Source organism: Camelina sativa, chromosome 11 (assembly GCF_000633955.1).
Source record: "Camelina sativa cultivar DH55 chromosome 11, Cs, whole genome shotgun sequence".
NCBI classification, from domain to species: Eukaryota; Viridiplantae; Streptophyta; class Magnoliopsida; order Brassicales; family Brassicaceae; genus Camelina; species Camelina sativa.
The window spans coordinates 20,210,072-20,224,969 of NC_025695.1; the positions used below are offsets into that span (position 1 = coordinate 20,210,072).

A 14,898-nucleotide genomic window follows, 5' to 3' on the forward strand; every position below is an offset into this window, starting at 1 on the left:
TTTTTTTTTTTTTTTTCCTCTCTCTCTTATTGATCTCTCTCTAATATAGTACCGAAGTTTTATTATTTCGTTTAGTTTTAGTTTACGGTTTAAATAGTGACAAGGTCGGGGCAAACAAACAGACATTTGGTCACCATTCAAACTCTATATTTTTTTTTATCGGCTAATTTATATCTTTTCACTAATATCTTATACGAATGAGAGAATTTAAAAACAAATAACAAATTTTATTGTACTTTATTATTTTTTTGTCAATTTTCAAAATTACTTCAAATACATGTTTATAAAATTTTATCCAGATCTTTATAAAACATACTGTAAGATAGTTTAAGATATTTTCATTATATTTTTTTTTGTTCTAGTTGCGACTTTGTTTTTTTGCAAAAACTTAAGAATTTTTTGAAACTATTGACATATTCTGATCTAGACATTATGTAAAGCTATTATTCCGAAAGTACCACAAAAAATTAAAGATATTTTTAGATTATTAGAATATCGTGTTTTTTAAAAAAAAATCATCAGTAGGTAGGGTTTTACAAAGTTTTTACATTATTGGTATTACTTATTAGTGTTTTAAAACAAAAATCATTAAGGGTACAAATGTACAGTAGTAAACACAAAATCACTATATTTAAATTTTAAAAAATCATTAAGAATTCTTGAAAAACTCTTAAAATAATTATTAGTTTCCAAAAAATAAACTCACTTTCTATCTCTCATGTTTTATGGAGAAAATATTAAAATTATTATTTTTAATTGTTTAACCATCAAAACTAAAAGATAATATTAGATATCTAATTATACCATATTATTTATTTTGAGTAAATTATGGTTTTTTATGGTTAGAAACTTATCAAAGTACTAAAGGACCAAATTTATAGTGTTTTTTTTAACAATTCCAATCATGATACAAATTTTAGTACGATTTAAGTATTTGGCACAAATTTAGTTTTTGTATACTTGAAAATTATTTTGTAATATTTAATCTATGGTAAAAAGAGACAAATTATGGTAAATAATTTATAAAGGTATTAAGAGAAAATATTAAGAATCTTGTTATACGATTTAAATCATGATATCTAGGGATTTTCAAAAATACCCTTTTTTTTAATGTCACTTTTCAAAAATACCTTTTCATAGTGTCTATTTTCAAAAATACTACTTTTTAATATATAAAATGATTAAATTCTAAACTCTAAACCCTAAATACTAAATCTACCTTCTAAAAACTATACCCTAAATATAAAATAGAGAACCAACACCTAAAAAAAAATTCTAAAAATTAATTTAACATATTGTAATTGTGTACAAGGGATAAAAATAAAAATGTTCAAAAAGGGGTATTTTTGAAAAGGAGTATCTCAAAAAAGATATTTATAACCAGTTCTCATTTATATAACGGCAAGAACATAATTTTTCATAAGTTTTGAAGATTAGCTTACACTTCGACTCGAAATCCTTGAATATTAAAAAACGAAAAAATACATTTCTTAAAAAAAAACTTTTATTTTTGAATAAATTCAAATATGGTCGATAGCCTAATTGCAATCCGGTGCAGAAAGATGTTTTATCTCAAGGTAAGATCTCAGAAGATAAGTCTCGTACATTTCTTCATCATGTACTCCTAGTTCCTCAATTGTCTTGTGTCCAACCGCAGCTCCACAATATTGATCAGGACATGAGATTAGAGTTAGGTTTCTTTTCAAAGAGTAGAAATGCTTTTTAAGTTACTCTTTCCAACAAGTTTTGCAAAACTTGTGGGAACAAAAGGGCGTGGAGATCAGACAATCATCTTCTTCATCATCATTAGCATCATCATCTTCATCTTCCTCATCATATTCATCCTCATCTTCCTCATCCTCAACCTCATCACTATCACTATTACTATCACAATCATCATCACCATCACCATCACCATCACCATGGTCATCACCATCATCATCATCATCATTATCATGATCAAACTCAATAAATTCTTCTTCAATCCTAGAGCAAATACCGCAGGATGAGTTAGATAGATCTAGATTTGAATCAATTACATTAATTGATTCTAGACCTAATTCTGCCAATAACTCTTCCCTTTTTCCACCAAAGTGCTTAGCAACAAGAAGCCAGTCCCATCTGAGATGCATGAGAAGTATGGTGGCAACAGATTTTTGTAAGTCAAAGGTTCTGGAGATCTTATAGATTTGTTCTTCCATATCTTCCTTAATTTCATTTCTCGAGTAGGGTATTTGTTTATCGTGCTCCATTGTTGCTTATAAATGGAAAAAAGAAAGATAAACTTGTAAATAATCGGGTGAAGGCTTACTAGAAGCTTTAGCCTCAAACAACAAAATTGAATTAAAAGTGAAGAGAGATTTATAAATGTTGGGCTATTATTAATAGTTTTATAATCCACTTTTTTGTTAAGATTAATGTCTCATTGAACCTTAATCTTCCTACAAAATTGTGATTTATATTAATTACAATATCCAATAAATTTAAGGTCTATGTTGATTTTTTTCTCTTTAGGGACAATCTGTAAATGGTGTGAATGAAGTTAGATAAAAGACAACATTTTTTCAAAAAGATTCAATAATATGAAAAAATTAGTCTCAAAATTAGATATTAGAAAAATCTAAAATAATTAATTGATAAAAGTATTTGTAATAAATTCTAAAATCTTTGAAGAAAAGAGTTGTAAATCTTATGTTACAACTTACAAGTTTCCTGTTACCTACATTTTTTTCACTTGATTTTTTCGAAATAGTTTTTTTTTTATTATATACAAATCCCCTACTTATTTAATTTTTGGTTTAGTAATCTAAAATCTAATATTTTTGTTTAAATACTTTAAACTAATTTGATTTTTGTTGTTATTGTAGAAAGGTAAACTCCTTGGAGAATTCTATTCACGAGACAAACCTTATATATGTTACAACAGGAGTGCTCCCTAAGTTCTATACATATTCGACATTATGAGTATAAGGAAATTTTTTATATTTTTAGATTCTATGATATCTATCTAACACTCTCCCTCAGTCGAAGCGGTAGTGATTCTCGGACGCGTAGACTGGTTCGGAAATCAAAGAACAATGTCGAAGGACCTTTGGTGAAGATATCGGCAAGTTGATATGCGGAAGGGACATGAAGAACACGAACTTGACCAAGTGCCACATTTTCTCGAACAAAATGATTATCGATTTCAACATGTTTAGTGCGTTGATGTTGGACTAGATTGGAGGATAAGTAGATGGCAGAGATATTATCATAGTAAAAAATATTGGCACGAGGTAAAGGAAGCTTCATTTCTAATAAGAGTGTGCGTAGCCAAGTAGTTTCAGAGAGAGCATTGGCAACACCGGGATACTCCGCTTCAGCACTAGAGCGAGAGATAGTAGTCTGGCGTTTAGAAGACCACGAGACAAGGTTGTCTCCCAGAAAAACACAATAACCTGAAGTTGAACGCCGTGTAGAGGGGTGATGTGTGTGGTTTTTATCACTTCAAATCTTTTACCTTAAAAAACCACACAACTGCTGCAAGTGCACAGCTAATCGGTAGTAGTATTTAAGGATCGATCCCAAAGGGAGAGAGTTGTTGTTTAGAGAATCCGTCAGAAGAGATGTAAGGCTATGACTCAATAAAAATGGGTTTTGGTTGTCACGATCGTAAGTAAGCAATAAACGTAAATAAAAAGCAAGTAAAATAAATAAAACAAGCGTTGGGCATCAAGGGAAATCGTAGGGGATCAATGATCTATCTATCTAGGAAAGTTTAGGATTGGTTTGTTTATCTAAAAATCGAAGTACGAAACACGAATGAACCGTTAACTTATAGTTCACAAGCTAACCGTCTAAGATCTCTATACTCCGAGATTCAACTGTCGCAGGCAACGACGCGTAGATCAAAACATTTTAAACAAATTCGATTCTAATCCATGAGATTCCATAGGTGAGGGGTATGTGCTTCCTATGACTCCTCGCACATCTAAGTTAGGTCAAGCACACATGCAAGCTTTTGGCAAAGCACACACACTTTAGAACATAGTTAGTTCATGAGGCTAACTTAAAGCATTAAGAAAAGACTTAGAATTAAAGTATAGAGTAAACAAGAGTATAAATCTAACAAACCCTTAAAATTGCCACCTAAACTAAGATCATCTCCCCCCTTTGATTATCCCTTTAAACCCAACTAGAAAACTATTCTAGCATGTTTAAGGGAATCATCAAAGCAAGATTTAAACAATTCATAAACATAAAAGAATATATAGAGAAAAGGGATTTAGATATTACTTCAATGATTGTCAAACAAAGTTGTAAAGATCTTCTTCCTTTCGAAACAAAGAACAAAACAAATAGAATAGAAAGAGTTTAGTGGATCTTCAAAGCTTCAAAGAGAGGAACGAGAGAGGGCTTCAGGTCGTTGGTTACTCCTCTGGTCGTGATCTCTTGGCTGCTCGGTGAAGGCACTTTGAAGGCACACTCTAAACCCTTGGGCTTAGAAGAGTATTTATAAGATTTTTTCTAGGTTTAGGGTTTTATAAAGGTAAAAACGTCTTTTCTTGTTAAGTGCATGGAAAAGGGCGGCGTAGGAAGGTTCTAGAATGAGGTGAAGACTTGGACTGGGACGCCGTGGTGGTCGCTGGTCAGGCCTTCAATAAAAAGCCCATTGGCTGAATGGTTCTCCTTATGTTGGTTTGTAGCACGTCTCGGTAAATGGGGCATAACGTCTGTATGAACGAATGGATTGACTTGATTCTACTTCGAGGAGAAAGATGACTCTTCCAGCTTTCCATAGACACCAAGTACGTAGAAATATGAGTTGTAGAAGTTCTTCAAAAGTTGCATGTACTGTAAAGCTCTGAATCTTTCATGAAACGTATTTTCCTTGTCTTTTGGTCCTTTTTGCTATAAAACCTGTAAAACCTTCTTGAAACATAAAATACTTGATAATAGACATTAAAGCCTTGAAATCATGTCAAACTCTTCCTAAATGCATACTAAAACTATAGCTAAAATGGGTAAAATAATGATGTTATCAAGGGGCAGCCAGTCCAATCAGCATCGGAGTACGCAGTAGTCAGGGAGCGGTAAAGATGAAGACCGTGTCGGATTGTGCCTTTAAGATAACGTAGTATGCCCTTGAGGGCCAGAAGATGATTTTCACGAGGATCATGCATGAACAAACATATTTGTTGAACCGAGAAAGAAAGTCAGGCCGTATGAACGTGAGGTATTGAAGAGCACATGCCAACTGCGGTAAAGAGTAGGATCCGAGACTGGTGGACTGTCATCAGCTTTAAGCTTTGTTTTTGTGTCGACCGGTGTGAGACAAGGGTCACAAGCAGTCATACCAGCACGATGAAGAATATCAGCCACATAATTTTGTTGGTGAAGAAACAAACCATGAGCATCGCGTTGAACAGAGATCCCCAAAAAATGATGAAGTTGGCCAAGGTCAATCATTTCAAACACAGAGTTAAGATGAGTGATGATGCGTTGAAGGAGAGCTGTAGTTGAGGCTGTGAGGACAATATCATCAGCGTAGAGGAGGAGATAAACAATGTTAGACCGTGACATAAAATGAACAAGGATGCGTCAGAGGAGCTTTGTTTTAAACCAAGAGTTTTAGAGAGCGTTGGAGGAGACAAACATGATCAGGTTTGGAGGGGTCAACAAATCCCGGTGGTTGATGCATGTAAACTGTTTCTTCAAGATCGCCATGTAGGAAAGCGTTCTTGACATCGAGCTGATGTAAAAGCCAATCGCGGGAAGCTGCATTGCCAAGAACAGTGTGTATAGTGGCTGGTTTCACGATGAGGCTGAAAGTGTCATCACAATCAATTCCAGGCTGTTGAGATTTACCGTTTGCCACAAGACGGGCTTTATAGCGAGATAAACTGCCGTCATCATTAAACTTGTACCTGAACAAGCACATAGAACAAATAATATTAGTAGCAACAGGTCGCGGAACAAGTTTACACGTTCTATGTTTAATAAGAGCATCATATTCATCAGTCATTGCTGGCTTCCAATTGCGATCTTTGGCAGCCTGAACATGAGACAAAGGTAAGGGAGAAATTGTGGCATCAGAATGAAGACACAATCGAACGCGTGGTTTAACGATACCACTTTTACTATGAGTTATCATAGGATGAGTAGGAAGAGGAGGAGGAGAAAGAGGAGTTGGATTTTGTAAAGCTTGGGGATCAAGGACTGGTGGAAGCAACGAAGTGTGAGCAATTGGTGATGGAGGAAGTATAAGAGAAGGAGAAGAAGGACCTACAGACGGAGTCAGGGTCATAGAGAAAGGAAAGATAGCCTCATCGAAAGTGACATGGCGGGAGAGTATGATTATCTTGGTTTTCATGTCGAGGCAGCAAAAACCAAGATGATCTGTTGGGTAGCCAAGAAATTCACACGGTACAGACCGCAGAGCAAGCTTGTATGGTGTTGACGGTAGAAGTTTGGGATAACACAAGCACCCGAATGTCTTAAGCTGATGGTAGTTGGGTGGCATCTTAAACAACTTGGTGTACGGTAAGTCATTATTAATGGATGACGATGGTAAGAGATTGAGAGTGTGGACAGCAGCATTGAGAGCTTCCACCCAATACGTGAGAGGCATGGAGGCTTGGATGAGGAGCGTACGAACAACGTTGTTAATGGTGAGACGCATTCGTTCTGCACGACCATTTTGTTGAGACGTGTAGGGGCATGAGAACCGGAAGATGGTGCCATCGGTCGTCAATTGTTCCTTAAACGCAAGATTATCATACTCTCCACCATTATTGCATTGTAGTGCCTGTATTTTACAATGAAACTGTATCCGCACATAGTGAGAAAAATGAAGATACTTTGAGAACGTAACACTTTTTTGATGAAGCGGGTAAACCCACACAAAATGAGAAAAATGATCAAGAAAGATTAGGTAATATTTAAACGCACTAAGAGTTGATACCGGAGATGTCCAAATATCAGAATGTATTATTTCGAAAGGACGAGAGACAGAGGTAGTAGAAGAAACAAATGGGTGCCTAATGTGTTTACCCAATTGACATGCTTGACACAATGTTGTCAAGTCAGTCTTGTTGCAAGAAATAAAGAGAGATGAGAGAAGACAGTGAAGAACTTGTTCATTAGGGTGGGCGAGCCTTCGATGCTACAGAGAAGTATTGGAAGTAGAAGCAGCGAGAGCAAGAGGAGGAGTCCTAAGAGTGATAGAGTGAACAAGTATAGGGGCCCAAAGCTGTTACATCGGAGAAGGTTGGTCCGAGTTGGAAGGTCCTTAACAGTGAAACCGAAACGATCAAATTCAAGAGAACAAAAGTTATCCGTGACAAATTTACGAATGGATATCAAATTTTTAATAATTGTAGGACAAACGAGAACATTGCATAGAAAAAAGGGACGAGAAAGAGAGTGTAGAATCCCCTCACTGGTTGTCGTAACAGGAGCGCAAGACCCATTGCCAACAGTATTAGAAGGTAGATTGCTCGAATTAAAAGTAGAACGAAGAATACCTGGATGCGTGGTAATGTGGTTTGTTGCACCGGAATCCATGTACCATGGATTGTATGGATCCTGCAGTGCCATCGTATTAAATGCCTGAGTGATTTGCACAGGTAAGTACAAAGTGGCTAGTTGTTGTTTAGTCGCCGCATGGGTGAGATGGGCTTCATGGTTGGGCCTAGGAGAGGGTCCAAGAAGCCCAAGCTGCATACTAGTGTTGTGGGCCGAGTAGTTTGGTAGTGAGGCCAACAGAGAGAATGGATGGCTAGGGTATGAAGACATCAGCGGAGGATATGTCGCTGGCCATGATTGAGCTCTTTGTGGCCAGGCAGGTGTGTAAAGCTGGGGCCATTGACCGTTGTAGCGTCCACGACCACCACCATAACAGCCACCGCGACCACGGCCCCGATTACCTCTACCACCGCCGTTGTGGTGTGAGTAGTTGTTGTTGTTGTTGTTCGAGTAACCTGCATCATTGGACTGACGTTGGTGGTGGTGTTGGTTTTGAGCATAAGCCGTGTTGTGGTTAGAGAAGGGCATGAGCATAAGCCGTGTTGTGGTTGACGAGTGTTGGTGGTGTTGGTTTTGTAAGGCATTTATCTTCCATGGTGAGGATCGAGCGAGCTTCAATGAACTGTGGGAAAGGGGATTTGTGTTTAATAACATTGATAATGTTATCAAATTTGTTGGATAGGCCGTTGAGAAGATGCATAAAAAGTGTGCGGTCTGAGACGGGTGATTCAAGATTGGCAAGCTGATCGGAGAGAGTCTTTATCTGGCAGTAGGTGTGAACAGTAAGATCCCCGATGACGGTAGTGAGAAGTTCATTCTCAAGTTCGAAAACTTGAGCCTCCTTGTTATCTTGGAAGAGATTTTTGATTGTGAGCCACAGATCACGAGCAGAGCACTTGGTTTTGAGTACGGTGTCGAGGATTGATTCCGATATGGTTCCATAGATCCACATCTTAAGCAAATCATCATGTTCCTTCCATTCTTTTTCGGTTTCAGGGGTAGGAACGAAGGCAACGTCAAGATGACTGAGAACTCCAAAACAGATACAGTGAGATTCGAACAACTCTCGCCAAACTTGATAGCTAAGTTTGGTCATATCAAGGGTTATAGGGATATAAGCCTTGATCTGGGAGATGCTAAAAGGTTTTTCATTAGTGGAGGAAGAAGAGATATGGGGAGCCATGACGAGGAGAACAAAAAGGAAAAGAAGGAAGAAGAGATGTGAGGAAGAAGAAAGAGAGTGGAGATTGGATTGATCGCTTAGCTTGGTGGCTAGGTTAATTTTATTCACGAGACAAACCTTATATATGCATGTTACAATAGGAGTGCTCCCCAAGTTCTATACATATTCGACATTATGAGTATAAAGAAATATTCTATATTTCTAGATTTTATGATATCTATCTAACAGTTATTGAATCAAAAATTTAATAAATCAGTTAGATGATAATCATTTATGATTGCGCGCTAAATAGAGTCATGTGTAAATTAAGTAAATGAATATATCTTGAAATAAGAATATTATAGATATTTATATATTTAATCTAATTTTATTATATCAAGGTTGATTTCGATGATAATACTAACATGATTGCGACATGTGTCAAGTTTTAATCAGATGTTGATACATGTTATAAAATAAAATAAACTTAAAAATACATAAACTAATTTCCATGTTTATATCTAAAAATGTTAACTATTTTTTTCTTAAGTCATAACCAAGAGGGAAACAAAACCAACAAATAGTTATATATGCTAAATTTATATGTGTTTGTCAATTAGATTTTGACATCACCGGTCATTACCATGAACAAGATATTGAATAAAATGTCACATTGTCACTAATTCCATTGACATTCATTAGGAAGTACAGAAAATCTAGTATGATCCGAACAATAGTCATAATTCCTATACTTGGTTTTTGCATTTTCGTAATCCTTCTGCTCGGAAACGCTTAGTCCAACATATTTTCCGGTGTTCCACCAATATGTTGATGATCCACAAACATTGAGACCATCCACGTGACAACCAGACTCAGAAAAGCCTTGAAAATGGGCCTTAAAAGGAGCATAAGACCAATTAATCATGGCCTTACCACCATCGGTTGCCCATGCCTCGCCGTTCCATAAGCTGCTCACCACTTGCATGGGTTTTGATGGGTAACTTATGCCTTTCGGGTTGTTTTTGAACACTCTTATTGGAATGTTGTCTATGAAAAACCTATAACCAATTCATCGTTTACAAAAAAAAAAGAGAGTTATAAGTATCAATATATTTATATATGAGCATTTTCCATAATATGCAATATATAACTATTAGATATTACATGTGTTATATTCACAAAGTCATCATTAATTATGTCTTAATAAGTGATCTTAAAAATGGATAATTAGCATAGACCCAATTAAGTGATCCAAACTTTGTAAATATTCATTTATCAAAGGGATTCTTATAGATTTTGCCATTTTCTAACTCAAATATTATGAATGTGCCATTTTCAAATATTATGAATGTGCCATTTTCAAATATTATGAATGTGCCATTTTCACAACATATAATATTCATTATCATTTTTCATCTTTTTGTTATATCATTTTTTTTTTGGTTACCCTATAAATTATATCAACATATATTTGATTGATAACCCATTAATCTAAATAATTTGTATCCAATCTATTTATATACCAATTTCAATTAATTGTTTCTGTAAAAATGCATGAGGAGAACATGAAGAAAGGGAACATACACAATATGGTATGGGTTCCAAAGAATTCCATAGGCATGAAAATCTTCAGTGGGATCAAACCAAAGAACAAATCTTTGTTCTCTATTTCCTTGACCTTTGGTGAACACATTGGTCTGTACTATTATTGGTTTCCCTTCTCTGTTCCCCAAGAACTCAAAGTCAACTTCATCTTGGATGTTTCCCTTTGAAGTAAGCTATATACCAATATGGAAAGTTGAGTTATTCTTTATAAAGCTAAAAGTCAATGTAAATCAAAAAGAATATATATAAAAAAAACACGAACATAGAAAGCGGTTACGATGCCGGCAGAATCTTTTTGCGGCAATTTGATTCTCATTTGAAAGAATCCTGACCCGTAGTGGTTTTTGGATTCAAAACCAGAACCTTTAGGTGTCAGAAACACAAAACCAATTCACATTTTAGTCTTAAGAATGACACTATTTTGTTATATATATATATAGAATAGACCTGAATTGTGATCCATGGAGAGCTGAACTTCTTTGTTTTGGTTGAGTTTCGAGACATGATCTTGTCCCCATGTAACGACATAGTTCTCATCAAAACTTGCTTCTTGGTTTACGTCAATGTTAATACCTCGAACCCTAATGACCAAGGGCATCAGTATAAGAAAACCAAATATCGACATATATTCCATATTATTCAGTTAAATTTATTAGTTGAGCTTTTTTAATGGAGCAATGATCTTTCCTATTTATATTCATGTATAGTGATGGGCTGATTTTGTAATCTAATAGGTTTTGCGTAGATGAAGTGCTATCTTTATAAATATATATATAGAGTATGAATTATAATTATTCACAATATACGTATATACAATATATACAGAGCCGTGCCAATATTGATTAGTATCATAAGCGGTTAAAAGAAAAATACCCCAATTAAATTAAAAAAATGTTAATAAAAAATGTATCACTTACGAAAACAAATTAACAAATGATATAATAATTCTAAAACATTTTTTTCCATTTTATCCACAAAATAGTTAACCAAGTTTTAAAAACAAAGTTACAATTTATATTTACTATTTGGAAATTGAAAATGAATTGGGTAAAAAAAACAGAAAACAAAGTAAATAAGAAAAGAATTTAAAAACATGAACTATTTTACGGAAACTGTAAAACAATTTGGAAAAAAACAACTTTCAAAAATATCCCTCTAAACTATAATAATCACAAAAATATTAAAGATGTAACGAGACTAGTAGGGGCAACAAAGCAAATCTCTTAATTTTACCCTAATTATTAAATAACTAATATTTGTTTTTATCTTTTTCTTAATTAATTAACGTATTAGAAGTCTATGTTTGGATTATACAAGCCCAAATTTTGCTTCTTCGAATAGCATAAAGTTGTATCATTATAAATTGTAAACCTATATTTGATATTAAAATATTTTTATTAGCAGTAGACTATAATCCAACTAATAAATATATGCCCTTAAATAATTTTTAAAATTGGATGCCACAAGTGAATACTTCTTTTTCTCTCATTATGGCACGGTTCTGAATATACCAGCAACTTAAAAGTGGAGAATGAAATGTTTTCTGATTAGAGGTTTTTCTCTCATTTTCTACCTAAAAATGCATATTAGTGACAAGCGAATCACTTTATAAAGAGATTTCATGACTATGAAACTTAAAGATCGTTTTTCATAACAAAAAAAAAAAAANAAAAAAAACAAGTACCAGCTCTTTTTCTGTTTTAGTACATCTAAACGTACGTAACTATGAAATGATGTTTGTTTTAGTGCAGTCAATTAAATAATTTAAATGGACTAGTTGGATATATATATATATATATATATATATATAACTCATCCAAGAAAATTAAAATTATTATATAAGAAAACCTCTACTAAATCGATAATGGTGGTCAAGAAAGATGGTTTATATAACTTGTACCACATTCAAACAATGGCTGCAAATGGTTGCATCTTTCAACTTGTTAGATTTACCTTTCAACTAGGCATGTCAATTAGGGTTAAAACCCGCAAGTTGGCTCGGCCCGATTCTGAAAAATATCGGATTTAGGCTTCAACATATATGTCCAAAATTATCGGACCTTTCGGGCTCAGCTCGTTCTTACTATAGAGTTTTTTGGGTTTAGCCCAATCAGGCTCTGACCGACCCAAAAAACCTTTAAATACTTTTTTTTGTCATAATTTTTGTTTGCTTGCAATTTTTGATTAATGATTTATTGTAAATAAAGTTTTAAACTCTAATCCTAGTTTTCATTTTCACGTAATAACCTTACTTAATACTTTTCAAATTTTTATCTGTAATATTTTATAGGATATATATATATATATATTGTTTTATTTGGTTAAAGTATAAAAAAAATATTTGGTTTTTAAACTTGTTCTTTTAAATTAAGTTGAATTTAGTGAATATAGATGAGTTATTCAAATTTAGATTGATTTGTTTTATTGTCTCTCCTTAAAAATTGTTGTTAACACATGTTATAAACTTATACGTTTGAATTTTTGATCCGCAAGATAGGTCCAGAAATGCCTAAAAAATCATGTAGTCCTGTTAGGACAGAACCGGGTTTTGAAATAGAAGCTCGTAAATATTTTGGACTGGACCTGGTTGGGTTCTAACATATGCGGACTTTACAGGTTTTAGGCCGGATCGAATTAGCCCGATTGACACCCTTATGTTCAACCATAAAGTCAACATTGTTATGGTTAAGTATACCAGCAAAACATTACCTCTCATGCATTTGTTTATAGTATAAAATAAGCTAGTGTGCATGTAGTCTTCTAGATGGGAGACTTGTACTCTAGGACCACTATTATTATAAGAAAAAATGGGAACAGCGAAACAGAATAACAGTAGTTGATTCTTTAATCAGTTAATGCATGGGTGTGTTTGCAAATTAATACCTTATTGTTGATTAAAACATGCAAGTTCATTTACTTTGCAATCCACTACAAAACTCTTTACAATTGTATGCACGATGTAACGAATAGGAGTTCTTTCACGAATAGGAGAGTATCTAATTAAGTCCTAATTTTGTTTGAAGAAGTTAAGAGAATACCAAATTCAACCAAATAAAAGGAACATTTTTTCTTGACAAAAAAAAAATAAAAAATTGAACAAAAAAATTTATATTTAAACTTGGGCGATTTTGCCTACTAACCAATTTGGAAAAAATAATAAAGAAAATAGCACAATAATAACAAAAATAAAGTGAGTAACCATCACACTATATTGTATACTCTAAGGATACAACATAGACAATCCAAAAAACTAAATTAAAAGTTGGTAACATACGAAACAAAGATATTTAATTAAATATGTGTTGAATAAAAGATACTACACCCTAAGGGATATAACATAAAAAATTCTAACTATCAAATTAAACGTATGCTAAAATTAAATTACATTATAATTAAATAAAATATAATATGATTATATGAAATAGTATAGAATGAGGTATGGTGGTGGTGGTTATGGCTAAAGTGGTAGCGATAATAGCGAAGGTGATGGCAAAAACGATAGAAATGACTATAATAGTAGCGGTTGCGGTGACAATGGGGGTGGTCGGTGGTGGTTGATAATGGTGATGATGGCGATAACAATAATAGTTGTGATGGTGGTGATGATGGCATGGTAGTAGGAGCAATAACGTCATAATGGTATGTATAAATGATGGTTATAGTGATGGTATATATACATATACTTATACATATTATATGCATATATATGTTTGTATTTCGTTATAACATAAAGTATATATGTATATATATATGTTTAATTGATATATATATATATATATATATTTAAACATAAATCATTGATTTATTAACTAAAAATGACCTCATATTAGAGAGGAGAGTGAAGAGGTAAAAAAAAGTTGTGTAACTGTTAATCATGCAATAGGGGCAAATATATCAATATTATAGTTAATATAAAGTATATAAGGATTAGATGGCTAGAGTTGTTACTTGTTTAATTTATATATATTTTTAGGTTAGTTTTGCTAAATTGTCTTCTTATTATTGAAACAATCTGACCCATATATTTTTATATGTTCTAATATTTAGTGATTCAATATTCACTAGCAACCTATCCCAATCAATAACAAACAACGAATAACACATAACCAATCTAATAAACTAATAATGGATACTGAATAACTTAAACCAATTCCAACAACAATCCAAAACATAACAAGTCATAGAACCATCAATCTTAACAACCGTTCTAGACCACTAAGTTCCACTCTAACATCCTATCACAGACACAAAGCAAACAACTGAGCCTCTAGAACATCCTCCTCTTTATAGCTTTGATTCCACGATCACACTTTGTCTTTACCTGCACCACAACACATATGAGATGCGTGAGTATTTTATAAACATTCAGTGAAGCAATCCTCCCATTTACTGTGCTATACACACAAGCAACTGAGCTTCCAATGTTAAACAAATAACACACAAACACAAACAAACCAAGGAAACAGTATCAGCCGCTGTTGAAATGGATTGGTGTCGACCGACACTGGCTCTCAGTGTCGATCGACACTCCTCCTTGGTGTCGACCAACACCACCTCTCGGTGTCGACCGACACCCCTCCTCGACCCGGAAACCCTTGATCCGACACTAGCAAAGTCTCCGCGTC

At 33.9% G+C, this 14,898-nt stretch overlaps 3 protein-coding genes across 3 annotated transcripts; all 3 read right to left on the bottom strand.

Annotated features, from left to right (window-relative positions):
• LOC104728158 (pheromone-processing carboxypeptidase KEX1-like) lies at window positions 1,728–2,252 on the bottom strand. Its single transcript, XM_010447187.1, has 2 exons — window positions 2,179–2,252; window positions 1,728–2,040 (listed from the first exon to the last, which is right to left on the bottom strand). The coding sequence occupies exons 1-2, from the start codon at window positions 2,250–2,252 to the stop codon at window positions 1,728–1,730; spliced, it is 387 nt and encodes a 128-aa protein (XP_010445489.1).
• LOC104728159 lies at window positions 8,021–8,689 on the bottom strand. The gene has a single exon (XM_010447188.1). The coding sequence runs from the start codon at window positions 8,687–8,689 to the stop codon at window positions 8,021–8,023; it is 669 nt and encodes a 222-aa protein (XP_010445490.1).
• On the bottom strand, window positions 9,249–10,916 carry LOC104723908 (putative xyloglucan endotransglucosylase/hydrolase protein 1; the record flags this gene model as incomplete). Its single annotated transcript, XM_010442345.2, has 4 exons — window positions 9,249–9,726; window positions 10,253–10,446; window positions 10,536–10,636; window positions 10,721–10,916. Coding segments are annotated over 4 exons (870 nt in total), but the record flags the coding sequence as incomplete, so codon positions are not given.

Coding starts and splice junctions, on each gene's coding strand:
- LOC104728159 (XM_010447188.1), bottom strand. CDS start 8,689: ATGGCTCCCCATATCTCTTCTTCCTCCACTAATGAAAAACCTTTTAGC.
- LOC104728158 (XM_010447187.1), bottom strand. CDS start 2,252: ATGGAGCACGATAAACAAATACCCTACTCGAGAAATGAAATTAAGGAA. Junction 2,041..2,178: donor GAAGAACAAATCTATAAGAT/CTCCAGAACCTT, acceptor AGAATCAATTAA/TGTAATTGATTCAAATCTAG.